General features: G+C 39.1%; 2 protein-coding genes across 7 annotated transcripts in view; both read left to right on the plus strand.

The window, feature by feature from the left end:
- Positions 1-4,088, plus strand: part of MTM1 (myotubularin 1) — a 38,248-nt gene extending 34,160 nt beyond the window's left edge. For 4 of the 5 annotated variants that reach the window (XM_082771041.1, XM_082771043.1, XM_082771045.1 and 1 more), the window contains one exon: positions 827-4,088. In XM_082771041.1, the coding sequence (XP_082627167.1) occupies positions 827-994 (168 nt within the window). In that variant the 3' untranslated portion in view covers positions 995-4,088. The remainder of the gene's footprint in view (positions 1-826) is intronic. The other variant, XM_082771042.1, reaches the window with a different exon arrangement.
- A 204-nt stretch (positions 4,089-4,292) lies between these two features.
- Positions 4,293-14,779, plus strand: part of MTMR1 (myotubularin related protein 1) — a 39,093-nt gene continuing 28,606 nt past the window's right edge. The window contains exons 1-5 of one of the 2 annotated variants that reach the window (XM_082771062.1): positions 4,293-4,485; positions 6,800-6,905; positions 10,086-10,109; positions 13,720-13,795; positions 14,667-14,761. In XM_082771062.1, the coding sequence (XP_082627188.1) occupies positions 4,346-4,485; positions 6,800-6,905; positions 10,086-10,109; positions 13,720-13,795; positions 14,667-14,761 (441 nt within the window). In that variant the 5' untranslated portion in view covers positions 4,293-4,345. The remainder of the gene's footprint in view (positions 4,486-6,799; positions 6,906-10,085; positions 10,110-13,719; positions 13,796-14,666; positions 14,762-14,779) is intronic. The other variant, XM_082771063.1, reaches the window with a different exon arrangement.

Raw genomic sequence — 14,779 nt, forward strand, 5'->3', positions numbered from 1 at the left:
GGAGAGCATGCAAAGTCCTTTACAAATTGAGATGAACTATTCGGTTCCTCTTTTGGAACTGCTATTTCTGTTGATGGTTTATAGTAAATTCTTCCTGTTTGTTGCTGTTGTGGTTTTTTGTTTGTTTGTTTTGCTAAAGCTTTGACCCAACATTTACATTGTTTAAATACTGAAGGAAGGCTGTTAAGTATACTAGTGAATCAGATTGAAAATCCAGGAACACTTTTATCAAACTATACATAATTTCTGCACTTCTAATGTTTGATATCTGAATGCTCAATTTTTGTTACATTTGTGCTAAAAATCTAGGCAATATGGCATGTAAATATAGTGTACAGAGACTTATTTGTCCTGCTTAACAAGCTGTGTAGTTTTGAGGAGGAGAAAACAGAGGAGCAATTTCTTTGACAGAAGCAGTGTTCACAATCCAGATTCTGGAATGAATCAGGAGTTTTCAAGCAATGCAGTTCTTCTTTCTGCAGCTGATCTCCTATATTATTTACAGTACTCTAGAAGCTGTAAGAAAGCCAGACAATATGCTATATCTTCTTGCAAGTATGTCACCAGTTTTAATTTGAAGTTCTCATTTTAAGGCTTCTGTTGCTTGCTGTGAAAGATGAAGGCATTTCGTAAAAGATGAATCCAAAAATATCACTTAAAGTGAGGATACTTAGGGTACGCAAACTAGCTGTAGTAAATCCACTTTAAAGTGGTCTTCGCCATTATTCAGGAAAAAATTTTGGCAGGAGTTTCTTATTAGATATGCACGCCCTTGTGATAACATCCTGTGCTAAGTGATAAAGGACTAATACAGATCTCTTTCCAGCAGCCAAATCCAGTGGAGCAGCGTTACATGGAGCTCCTTGCATTACGGGATGATTATATGAGGAGACTTGAAGAGCTACAGATCACAAATAATTCTAAGATATCCAACTCATCAGCCTCATCAACATCTCCCTCACAAATGGTGTCCCAAGTACAAACGCATTTTTGAAGAAAAAGTTGGCTTCTTTCTCTATTCTAATAGCAAGTGGTGCTTACTATAGATCTATAGTATAAAGAAGAATATTTTAATGCCTTACATTAGACTGTCCTAACACAAAGTATTTTAGACTGTCTTCATTTGAGGAGGACTTCAAAACAGATGAAACCAACTCTTCATTTATGTGCCTTTCAGAACCTGTGGAGTGGGAACATGAATAATCAGCTTCTAGTTACGGAATGCTTTGAGTTATTTTGGAAAGCCTGGTACAATTGAATTGGAATTGATTGATTGTTTTCATAAGAATGCTTTAATTTATTACATTGTAGGTTGTGTTCCTGTGAGGGAATTCATGCTCAGTCTGGGTTGTGAATAAAATACATGAACGTCAATAGGAATATTCACATTGTGTAAAATTAGGTATGTGTGTATTCCTGTTAGGAATAGGCCTGTGGACTTCATGAGGCAAAAATAAATCACATTGTAAGATTTCAGAGAAATGTTGAAATTTTCTGGTTACCTGAGAATTCCAAATTTTCCTGTTCCAAAATAAGTGAAAATCTGGAAGGAATTTCTCTGATAACTTCTCTTTCTAACTAAATTGTTAAAATAGCCCAGTAGGTACCAAAATAAAATAAAAATCTATTTTTTATTGTAACTTTTTTGAACAAATGACAATTGTACTGGATTCTGGGAAGTCCTTTTTTGGTTAACTGTTGAACATTTCAGTATATTACAAATTATCACTGTTGGCTTTTTGGATTAATACAGAATAAAATGCTTCTAAAGAAGGTTGATAAAATTAAAAACATACCCACAGGGACATTGCTTAAATATCCAGCAATAGCCATTGTATTAAACTATGAGTATGTCTTATAAAAAAAAAAAATAATGTGCCTGTTTAGAGGAGCTTTTATACCAAAGTAGGCAAAAAAAAAAAGAAATCAGTTATGAATACTGTTGAAAACTTGTAAATTTCTAGTTTACTGTTTAATGTATATTTAACTTCTGTTTAATGAATTTATTCTTAAATATTTAAGGGATTTCAGTATATGAGATTGCATATAGTGTGTGCACTTATATTGAACCTTCCAGTGAGTTCTAGTTTGAAGTCTTCATTTCAGAGGCTTTTTTTAAACCTTTAATTTGTTTTTTGTTTTTTTCAGGTATTTTTTAATAGTTGCAAGCATTTCTTACGACAGCACAGACCTTGCTACTTGATACTTAGGATTTTGCATATTCTCAGAAGTTTAATGATATGCAGGCAAACTTTGCAATTCAGAATCTGTTGAGGACTGATACTGTTATTTTTAAGGAGTTGTTTTGATGCTTGAGACTTCTATCACTGTAAATTATTGTACATGTGAGTTTTGATCTGCAGGATATAATAGTATTATATATAAATTAAGTTGTGTAAGTATACATAATATAGTTTTAGAAATTCTGCAAGTTTATAAAGTGTAAATATTTTGCATATGAAAAGTAAATTTAAATCTATAGTTCCATAAAGTAAGTCAAAGTTTAGAGGACATCTGAATATTTTTAGAAACAGTATTTTTTTTCAAAGAAATAAAAGTATACCGCATCTTGATTTGATTCAGTATATACACTGAGTTGCACTATTTTTTTCAGGGAAGCTCAGAGCATACTGCATGTGTGTTCTAAATACACGTGATTTCTATGACTTACTTTTGTCCTCTAAATTTCATTCTCCCTTCAATGTTTTTTCAATATGTTTCCAAAATGACATTTAATTCCACGATCCTCAAATCGTGGCTTGTTGAGGTAAATAAGATGCATTGCTTCAGATGAAGGAGGATACTCAATTGATCATGATATACTTATGTTTTGAAAACTATGCATACTCTGGTATATTTGCCTTCTATTTGCGGTTTATAAAGTTTATAAGTTGTGGAGTTTTAAAGTTTCTAAACATATACAAGTTTATTAGAGTATTTAAAGTTTGTGTTTGAATTGAATGCATTGGTGACATCTGAGCAGTGTGGAGGAGTTCAGAAAATATAATAGTTTTTACTGTGTAAACACTACATGTTAACCTATTGCATTTGGGGAAGTGTAATATAATGGAAAGGATCTTTTTGCACTTAGCTCATTACATATATTCCATTCTTCATGTTACTGCTGCGGCTGAATGCCATTCTTTGGAACTCTCTAGCGTAATAGCTGTGTGCGGGCTTGATTTTTTTCAAGCCAGCAAGTAAGATACTTGGATTTAATTCTATTTTGTGATGGCAATATCAAGTAGACAAATGTAGGGATGTTTTTAATCCAATGCTTTCTGGAAAATACTACTTTAGAGTTATTGTGAATGTAGGCATACAAACTGATCAATGTTAATAGGAAGCTTTACATCTTTCCATTTAAAGGAGTGATTTGGGCTGTCGTTCTGCAATGCACTGCGAGGCAATACACTGTATCTGTACAATAGCTCCCCACTCAGTCCCCATCCTCTCTTCTCAGCTGTGTGGGTTTTGCATAGCAGCTTCAGAAATAACTGAAGTTAACATGTTACTGTAGCCGTGGTAGTCAGGAACAAAATAGAGAAAGTTTTGGAGGTGGTGAGTAAGAATTAGGCACTGAGTGCCTTTTTCAGGAGAGGAGAAAAATGCAGGGCTGAGCTGTAAAACCAACAGCTATAAACACCTGACAGCCCGTGTGGAACATCAGTCTCAGAGCTGTATTTTAGTGGTGGCTTTTTCATTTTTATTTTTGTATTCTTTCTTCCATGGACCTGAGCGGTTAACCATTTTTGTACCGGGCTTCCCTTCCAGAGGAAGCTGCTGCTGAACGCCTTCTGTCTTTGCTGTTTGCCTTATCCCTCCCAGCACCGCTGTTGGGGTGCACCCTAGAAACCATTTGCATACTACCTCCTTCCGATGTATGTTTAAACTCTGCCTTCAGCTCTCTTTTTTGTTCCATTCTGTCTCATTTGCGTCTAGCATTGTGTCCCCCAGAAGGCAGCTCTGTGTGCCCAGCCAGCCTTCTGAGGTGCTCTCCTTGCCTAACACCCTCAGCTGGCCGGAGAGAGGGGGCTTGCGAGCCGTGTACGCGTGTGAAGGAGAACCCAATAAAGCTCTCACTTTGAACCCAGCCGCCTCAAGCCGCCGTTTAATTGCCTCTCTGTGTGTGTTTGTGTGTGTGTGAGGGGGGAGGCAGCCGGGGCTCCCCTCTCCCTCAGCCCCTCCGCCTCCCTCCTTCCCCCGCCACACGGGGCCGCTGCCCGCCCTGCCGGCGCCGCGGAGGCCTGTGGGTAAGCCCCGCCGCCCGCTGACAGCTCTCGGCCGCCGCCGGGGCCCGAGCGGGGCCGGGCTGAGGCGGCAGGGCCGGGCCGGGCCGGGCGCCATGGAGCGGGCGGCGGCGGCCGGGCCGCCGGGGGAGGGCGGCGGCGTGGTGAGGGGCCGCGCCGGGCGGCCGGGGGTGGCGGCGGCGGCGGCAGCAGCGGGGGCCGGGTCGCGGCAGGCCAGCACCGAGACGCTGGACAGGTGAGAGGGGACCGGGAGGGGGGGGGACCGGGGCCGGTCCCGGCGCTGCAATCCGGCACAAATCGGCGGCCGCCGGGTTTCCTGCCTGCGGTCGCGAGCTGCTGGCTCCGGGCGGCGGGCCTGCAGGATTTGGGGTTTTTTGGGGGAACTGCGTAACTTCTGGTCCGGGCGGAGGCGGATGAGGCAGCTCGCGCCGTTCGTGCCGCGCTGGTGGTGTTTTCAGGGCGGAAGGCGGGTGTGGGGGTGCCCCGCTGCCCTGCGCCACAGCCCGGCACTCGGAGACAGGCTCACTAGCCTAAAATCCTTAAACGAGCTGAAACTTCACTTACACGAAGGAAAGGGAAACAGCGCTGGGTTTAGGAACTGGTGCCAGGCTCCACGTTTACAGGCTTTTCCCTTGGGAGAAACCGGGAGTTTTACATCCCCCTAGCAGAGGTGGGAATCAAAGGCCCGTTACCCATCACCAGCATTTACATCTCTCTATTCCTTCCTATGGAGCTTTCATACCTCAATTTTCATTTTTTATTTTATTTTTTTTTTTCCTCCTGATCCTGCTGGACCCTAGAAGGTTACACTGATGGTACATCACATAATTTATTTGCCGGTGTGGCTGCAGCAGGCTAAGGTGCTGTGCATGACCTGGGAGGGAGCAAAACGCGCTGGGGTGCTCCCCGCTGCACAGGGCAGTGCTCAGGCTGCGATCTGCGCCCTCCGATACACTGAGACGTGCTGGGCCTCGGAGGTGTGCCTGTGCACATGTTTGTTTCCCTCCTGGCATGAAGTTTGTTGATCTAGTGATTCCCCAGGAGAGATAAGCCAAAGGGAAATAAATCCTTTTCTTAATTAGTTATTTGGAAACAAACTTAGGCAAACCCTAAAGAGATGTACTGGAAATCAAGAGACGTGAGGGTAGGTGAAATAAATGAGCTCAGGAAAGGATTACTGTAGATTTCTAGCTCATTCCCTGTTTTGCAAAATGTAGGTGAAAGTTTCTCTAAGTGCCCTAACACAAGGGTTAGAGTTTATTCCATGTTCAAGCAGGAATATCATGGATGTCTTACTTGCAAATTAGCGTTTTGTGACCTGGTACTGTGTAGAGTTTTGCAGGTGGGGAGAAAGCTGCCAAAGTGTGTCAGCAAAGTTTCTAACTTCATGCCTGAGAAACCTTTGTGCTGGCTGCCTGCCCCTACCTAGACTAGCACAGTTAGCGTGAAGAAAGACCTCTAGTTAAGTAGCAATTTGTCATCATCTGCCGTTATCCCGCCCTCTTAACATCCCGGTTGTACCTGTTCTGTGCTGGCTGTGTGCACGTAGTGATTCACTTCATTCTCACGGGATACACACAGAATCCCAAGCTAATTTGTGAATGAATTTTAAAAACGAATTGAAATATTCTGTTTATGTTTGACTTCCGAATAAGCGTTAAATCTGCACAAGCGCCTAGCTAAACTGTTTGAAGGAACAGCAGTTATCCAATGCATGAGCTGAGCCTGCGTGCCGCTGGCGTTCCCGGCTTCTCATCAGATAATGGCACGGTTTGAAGCAGATCTGCTGCACTTCACGGGGCTGGCAACCAACTCATAATTGCTCTTCACTGTCAATGCTGTGTTACTTGTAAGCTGTGCTAGCTCAGGCAACTGCTCTAAAATGCATCATCTCTGATTCAGTGCAGTTCTGCTGTTCAGATTTGTTGTTTTCAGGGTTCTTCTAAACAGCCCATGCTGCAGAATTCATTGCTGTGGCATGGGAAGGCCAGTTGTGAACGTTATTCAGAGATTATTTTATGAATAGAAAAAAAAAGTAGTTAATAGAAGCTACTCTTTAGAAAACATACATTTTCTATTTTTAATATTAGTATAGAATACAATATGACAGTAGTACATGTTTTTAAATGCTAACATAGAGGGATTTTCCTATAGAAAATCCATAGAGGATTTACTGAATAATCAGGAAATAAAGAAAGTATAAGGTGTTTTCTGTTACTTGATCAAATCCATTGCATGGATGGTGTTAAGAAAAACATGGGTGAATGTTGAAGAAATTACACTGGATAATGAAACCAACATTTCTGTAAGCTCCCGGGTCCCTAAGCACACTTTTGACCTTTTGACAGCACTACATCTCTGATAAGATCCACTGAAATTCTTCTCCCTGAGTGGTTCAATGAAATAATTGCATTCTGTTCACAAGAACAATTTTTGTAATGTTAATGATCATTTATGGCCTCCTTTTGCATATGTGCTCAGTGGCTATGCAGTTTTCAATGTACATCTTGAATTACTGCTGAATAATTTCAAATCTTCTGTTCTTGTAGCCCTACTGGATCACACGTTGAATGGTGCAAACAGCTAATTGCTGCAACGATTTCTAGTCAGATTTCTGGGTCAGTCCCTCCAGAAGGCGTGTCCAGAGACTACAGGGTAAGTGACTTGAGGGATGCATTGGTTTGGTTGAGATAAGAGTGAATGATCAGGAAAGTCCTTGCTACCTATTTATCAGGTGGTAAGTACTTAAGTGGTCTCTGAATGTGTCGTAACTAGAGACATCTCATTTTGCACCGGCATCTTTTGAGTCTGTTCTGTGAGTAGTGGCATTGAAGTCTATAGGAAAATCAAAAGTCAATGTTTTAAATAAAAAGCCAAAAGTGAGTTGTCTTTCCTCTTGATTACTACATCAAAAAAACCCTGGTAAAGTAGATTAATAATTACAGGTTGAAATTGCTTCTAGTGTCATCTGGAGTACAAAATTGAGCTCTTCAGATTTCACAAAAAAAATAAAAAGCATATGTCATTGTTACTGTGCAAAGAACATAAATAATAATCATTTTGCATGGGGTTTCACCAGACGGAGAGAAATTAATGTCAAACAAAACAAAATCACTTGTTTTGTTCCCTCCCGGCAACATTTTTGTCGTTAAAGTAGCGATTGCATGGTATGCTTTACCTAGGTTTCATTACGCTTTTCATCCCCTATTTTGTGCTCATTTGCTGTTTCCAGTACGCCGACAGCCAGCTGAACTATCAAGAGTTGAGCAAGCCATCTAGAGTAGAGCATACTCAGTTTTCATTGTCTGATAAATTTACAAGTCACCCATGTGTCAAGTCCCCTTAAGAAAGGCAGGCTGTTGCTCTCTAGATCTGAGTCCTCTCAGATCCTTTTTCTTCCTGGATTTGAAAGAATTTTACGTTCTTTATGCAAAATGGCCAAATGAATATTTTACCTTTCTTGTTCTTAACTAGATTTTAAATTATTTACTAATAAGCTCTGCGATTGAAGTCTGTTGTCTGGAAACAGCGTATTTTAGCTTCTGTGACTGCAGGTCAGATTCACCCCAAGCCTGAAGATGAATCTACAAAATGTTTTTGATCGTAGTCTGTTTAGAAATTCACCTCACAGAGTTTCACATCATTGGCACAGTCAGCAGCTTATCCTCATAAAAAAGGGCAGCTCTTCCCTACTATGGCAGCTGAATTGCAAATGCTTACTTGAGGTCAAGGCTAACATCTTTGATAAAACGTTGTGGGAAACCTTGCATTACAGCTGTCGATGTTGTATTTGCCCTGTAGATCAAGGACTTCATTTTAGTAAAATCCAAGTGTGTAAGCTTGGTGCTCAGTTTGTCTCTGAGTTGTATGACAACTCTCCAGAGTACAGAGCGCTATTTTATTCTTAGTAACCTCGTTCTCTATTCCAAAGTCATCTTGGATATTACTTATGAGGAATAAGTCTTTTGAGGCCTAATTAGAAGTGTTTAACTCTGCTTTGTTCTCTGTTTCTTAGAAATAAAAAAATTAAGCCTTACAGTATTCAGAATTGTGGAAAAATTGTATTTGCCATCACGTGATTGTGATTTGAACTCCCGTATTTGTATATAACATCATGTAATTTTTTTAACCTAGAACTTCTTTATTTGAATTCAGAACCAGTATCCTGTGGAGAGATGTCTAGGAAAGGGTTTCCTTTGCACTTAGCTTCTGTGCAAGAAGTTGAGTGGTGCTGCCAGTTGCTTAGTCAGGACCACAAACACGCTGGGTTTGCGTAGTTCCAGAATGACAATTCAGTGCTGCACGTGCAGTATTCAGAAATGAACACAAGTTCAATATTTTGGAAAGATGTGGTTGAAGTTGGCATGTGTGTAAGTGAAGAAAAATATGCACGGGCTAAAACTAAGGAAAATATAGAAAGTTTATTTAGAAAGTTTACTGCCCAGATGTTAGACCTTCAAGGGTTTCACTTATTGAACAGTTTTCTTCCTTAGTGAGGATGGTTAATTATGCTGACCAATTCTGATTTGCATATGACTTTATATAACATTGAGACTCTGCTTGATTTTGCCTGTGATTTAAGTAATCTGGCCAGATGTGTGTAGCACCTTTTGGCATGTTTTTCATGTGCCAAACCAAAGCTTTTGGTTTTTGTGGTGTCTTACAACAATGGAAGGGCTTTTATTTTTGTCATTATAACACCAAAACCAATAGTGCCCAGCATTAGCAAGTGTTTCAACAAATTTATAGCGGTGATTCAAATTCTTTAAAATTAATCTGTATTTTGTTTCATATATGCGCAAGTTCCTGGTACAGAAGTCAAACTTCATTATTGCCGTGGAGTTCCTGTGTAAAAAGATAATGAGTTTATAACTCAGTTTCCTTTCAGGCATCTTTCCCTTTTACTGCACACTGCTCCATTCCTTGGTTCTCTGTTACCTTTGGCTGCCTCACATCCTGCATTTAGAGTATTTTACAACTTAGAAACTTCAGATAGGGCTGGATGGTCCGTCTGCTGCTGGAACCGGCAAGGCTGTCCTGCTTTCTGCTGGATTTATCAGGAATTCTTGAGTTTATTTATTTTTTTTATTTATTTTTATTATTTTTTATTATTTTTTTATTTTTTAATATTTCAATCAATATGTTTGCACAGAGGTAAATACACAGATTCTTGTATCTACTGGTGGCTTCTGTGTTACTCATTCAAAATCAGTTTATCAAAATGTAATTTGGGGTGGGGGAAGCAGACAAATCAAACAGAAGCAAAGGGACTGTAAAGGAACTATCAAAACCAGAGGCTGCTGTGTATGCACACTCTGCCTGGAGAAAAGCCATAAGGGAGGGGGTGCATATAAACGAAAATCACCTTGGTTGCAGTAGCTGAGTGTAAACACGCTTATAAATAAGTTGAGAAGAGCTGGATGTCTTTGTTTTGCCATTTTAATCTAAAATTTAATTTGGATGGTATGTTTCATAGCCATTATTGCAGGCTTATGGTCTACCTCCTAGAAGGCTTGCCAGGCTCTTTCTTCTCCTTTCACAACAGCACGTTGTAACTGGATAAAAGGGTGATTAGAAATACGTTTTTCAAAGGAGTTTGGCATTTGTTTCATCGCTAAAATGAAGCAGCTAGGTTGTTTTCAGAGCAAGGCAGTTTTGCAGATGGGAGCTACTGGATCCACGTAGGGTTTTTTGGGTTTTTGTTTTTTCAAAATCCACCTGTAATTAATATGCTTGGAAGTAGAGTTCTTCTGGAAATCCTATGAAGTAAGATACAGTATCTTTGACAATCAAAACCCTGTTTTGTTGGATAACATTTTGTATTTTAACTAACAGGTGTTCAGGAGGCCTGACATACGGGTAAGATTCCCCTTGGCTAGCAGTAAGACGGCCTCCTACCTGTTTGTCTTTTGTGCTGTGTGAGATCTTGTTGTGTCAAGCCTTCTTCTTTACTTCATTAATGTTTTTTACGAAGCAGTCAGACCGTTTTGCTACGCAATGCAACAGCTTCTTTGCCATAGAAATGCTTTATACATGTTACTGTGTTTTCATGAGCAATAAAAGTCGATGTGTAAGAGAGCAGTATATTTAAATGATGTTATGAATGTGCAATACTAACTCCAGTTTTATCACATTAATTTTGACAAAATGGATGCTTGCAACTGAGGCTTACATGCTTCGGACTACAGAGCACTGTATTAGCAACTCTAATGTGTTACCTGTGCTGAAGAATATTAATGGTTAAAAGCGTTACGTCTTTCTCTGTCCTCTTTAAATAAGATTCAGATTCATGCTTGCCTTTGTACGTGTTTTACCTTAATTGCTACAGCCCCGTAGAAGAATTAGAAGTTAGGTTTGAAGTCGGACGCTAGTGCAATGACCTACATCTTTTTATCTCTTTAATGATAATTTTGGGACCAAGTCTTGCCCATTCCTCATTGGAAATTAAAAAAAAAAAAAAAAAAAAAAAAGCATGCCTTGTTTTCTTGTCCCTCTCTCTTAGAAACATTTATGGAGTGAGAAATGATCTGGACAGTGTTCTGACATTGTTCATGAAATGTGTCTAACGCCTTTATTCACACAAAGAGCTCTTGTTCAGTTGCACACCAAGAGATGAAGTCTGAATGATTTCTTTTTCTCATCTGTTGTTTACATATTTGGAAATGATGTGTTTAGGCCAGTCGTACACATCCAAGTTGATCTTTTTTTTTTTTTTTTCTTTGCTTGGAATAGAAGGCTCTTGAAATATTTGGCATGGGATGAGTAACAGAAATTGATTGTTTTCCTTCAGTTTTTCATAGCTCTTTGTAAAGGCTTTGATCTTTGAATGATCTTCTGTGCTTCTCTTTCTTTCATTTATTTAAAATATTTTGGTGTTTTTGCTGGTCCTTCTAGTTTTCTCTCAGGTATCATGATATCTACTGTAATTTCAGAAACAACATTTTTATGTTTGGAACTTAAGCAATTTCAATTTAACAGAATTCCATCAAGACCTAAATATTAGTAGTCCTTTATAATTCAAAATATTCTTTTATTAATTAAAACTTTTTAAACAGATGTAGAGTCCAAATTATCTGAAGCTATCTGAAGTCCTTCTTTCTTTTTGGGGGGTTCTGTAAAAATACTGTTAAAAGAAAAATTGATTTCAGCAAACAGTTTTAAATTTAGACTGAAATCTGGATTTTCAACCTATCAAATGAGAAGTTCTTTGTATGTGGATGGGGAATACTGGGATGTCATGAATACGACTTCTCTCTAGTTGATACAGAAAGAAGATGAAAGAACAATTTTGGCTGAATGTATTAAAACAATTCCTTCGTTTGACCCAATGACATTTTTGCTTCTACTTGGAGTGCATAGGGACATAATGTTTATTAAACAGATCTAATAAATATTCAGGATTTGCTACCAATGCGATTGCAAAAAGAAATGCAAAAATGTGAGTAATCATATTTTGCCACGAGGAATAATTTTAAGTTCTCTAAAGTTACTGACAAGCAGCAACACAGAAGTTGCTGGAAAAATGCGTGAAACCATAAAACTGAAAGTTCAATTCAGACGTGGTTTACCCAGTAGAGCATTGTTCAAATTGTCTAAATACTTCTATCTGACATTGAGCTATTTTTTCCTTGAAAGATTGCATGACTTTTCCCCTAATGCTACCATTGCAAGCTGTACTCAATTTCTTCTATTTATAAGCATGTGGCATACCTTGAATTCATTTTCTTCGCTATGGAGTTGCTTGTCTTAAAAAGGCAGTACATACTTTTTGTGCCTGTGTACCAGCATGGACTCTCTGCAAAAGGGAGTCATTTTTAATTTTGTGTTGTGCAAATAACGTTAAATGGATGGCCCCGAGAGCTTGGCATCATTGTGTGGAAAGTAGTTTGTGCCAGGAGTGGGAGCATTTGCAGGGCAAAAGTGGAGTTAAAGTATATGCTGTCTCTTTAAGGAAGAAAATAAAAAAAGGGGAAACCAAAAAAGAAAAGATTCTGTCCTTTCACCTGTTGTCTGCATATTTTTTCTCGTTACTTCTCTCTTACCCTACTGCTGCCTCATGCTATGCAGGAGATTCAGGATGGACACAATGGCTATCATTCTGAAGGAGAAGCTGATCAGGTGGCAAGTTCTACTCCTCTTCCCTTCATTAACTGTGTAGCACAGTGCTGTATGCTAGTACGGTCCATAGAAACCTCATATTTCTCATTTCAGAGAACCAACAGAAAGCATTTAGTGTGTTAACTGGTTCTGTGCTAGGTAGGGCTTCCATCTGATGTGGTGTAGCCCAGCTGTCATGCTGCACTTCAGGCCCCATGGGCAGAGCACACCCACCCACCCACCTGAGTCTGTAAGCGTTGGCTGGTTCTCTGCATGTCGTCATCGTTTGTCATCAGGTGCTGATATCAAAGTCTGCTACTACCCAGGAAAATACAAAACCGAAGACCAATTTAAATGTTTTTGGAAGTTACCTAATGAGGGCTTGCATTTTATTTTTGAGGTAGGCAGATCCTACCAATTATTTGTATGTTGATCAGAGCTGTAATACAAGGCAAGACTATGTTTACTGTAAAGTAGACCATTATATTTATTCTTCCTTCATGATGTACAAAATTGAAACCTTACTTTCTCATCATGTTGACCTGAAAGAAGTGTTTTTCTCATATGGTCCTTAAAAGCCCCACAAACCTTTGTTTTCTTAATTAAAATCTTTAGTAAATCTCAGTTGCTAGCAAAGGACCTGAAGGATTAATCGTGTCTCATTCAGGAATCAAGCCAATTAGCTAAATGAAAACTTAGGAATCTAGCCCTTGTGTTAAAATCACTGATTTTTCTTCTATATTTCATTACTGTGTTCTCAATCTGACCTTCTGGATCCAAAATTCCTGCAGTGGACCTTTTGTCTGTGACACTCGCAGCAGGGTATTGATTCAGACAGAACCTGATGGGGTGTTTCTGCCTCCTACTAAAAAATCAAAAGTAGAATTGCTAAATAAATAAAGCTTCTGCCATAAAAAGCTCTCCGATGAAAATATTCAATTACTGAATGCTCACCGTTAAGAATAGGAAACAGTTTAATATCAGCTTTAAAATGTTCTCAAGTACATTAAAAAAAAAAAAAAGAAAAAGAAAAAAGAAAGAAAAAAAAAAAGAAAAATAATACCTGCTTTTAGCAAAAGACTAACAAATTATTAATTATAAATTTGAGCTGGTATTGTTTGTGGTTTTGTACGTTATCTGTAGCTCGCATGTGGAACTGTTGCATAAAAGCTTTGTTACTAATATGTTACTAACACCTATGTCTAATATTTATAATACCACATTCTGTGTTTTTAATACAGTTGTGCCTTATAAAAAAGATACACTTTTTGCATTCCCGTAATCTTGTAGTAAAAGCACATTTTGCATCAAAATGTATCGATGTAGTACAGAGGGGAAGTGAGATTTACTCATGGGTTTGGGTTTCTGCCAGGCACTGCGGGATGGAAACAAACTAGCACAGATGGAAGAGGCTCCGCTTTTTCCTGGAGAATCCATCAAAGTTATTGGTAAGCATACTACTGAGTACCACGTTGAATACTATTAATTCCCTAGTCTGTTTATTTAAAAATAGACTATTATTTCCTTTTGAGTTTTGTTGTTTCAATGTAATGCTAGTTTGGATTTGCAGATTTGATGGGAATTTCTTTTCTTTGTCTTTTAAATCCAAATGTAGACCTGAAAGAGTAACCGGATGATTGCTCTGTATAGATAAATCATTTTATGTCAGGGGTTAGTTTGTTCCATGGGGCTGGATGGGGTTGTATTTCTGTTTGGGGCTGCTGAGGATGCTGCGTAGATAGAAAAGTTTTAAATTGTGAGAACAAAGAACATGAAGTTATATAAAACTTCATTTCCAGTTCTTAGTTGGATTTATTTCACTTTGGCCTATGATGGCAAGCTCTGTTTTAGCAGTGCAGTTCTTGCCTAGAAAAGAATGTGTGTTCTTTCAAATAAAAGCATAAATGAAGTTATGAGCGTGACACTGACCGACTCTGAGGTCAGTTGCATACTCTTCAGTAATTACTGTTTGCATGCTCTCTCTCTGAGGTGAGTGTGGGTGCTTTACACCTCTGCACAGGGACCAGGGCTGCCTGCAGCTAAGAATACCAGCAGGGTGCCAGACTTCTTGTTACCTGTTTGCCCTTAGAGCAGGGCATGCTCTCCGAGCACAGCCCTAGTTGCTCAGTAGGTGCTGAGCAGCATCTTGGATTTGGATTATTAAGAGCAGACTTTCTCCTCTTTCCTGCAGTTCAAGTATCAGAATCGTAAGGTATTACGGAACGTCAAAAATCTTGCTATTTTTTTAAATGGAAGTAGATTTTTATGGAACAAATGTCTGTAATGATAAAATAAAGCTTTAATTGGTCTGTTTTTCAGCTAAAGATGTTATGTATATCTGTCCATTTATGGGAGCAGTCAGTGGTACGCTGACAGTGACGGACTTCAGAATGTACATCAAAAGTGTTGAAAGGGTAAGCCCTCACTACCTA

The sequence above is a fragment of the Aythya marila genome, assembly GCF_965140915.1.
Source record: "Aythya marila genome assembly, chromosome: 13".
Lineage (NCBI taxonomy): Eukaryota > Metazoa > Chordata > Aves > Anseriformes > Anatidae > Aythya > Aythya marila.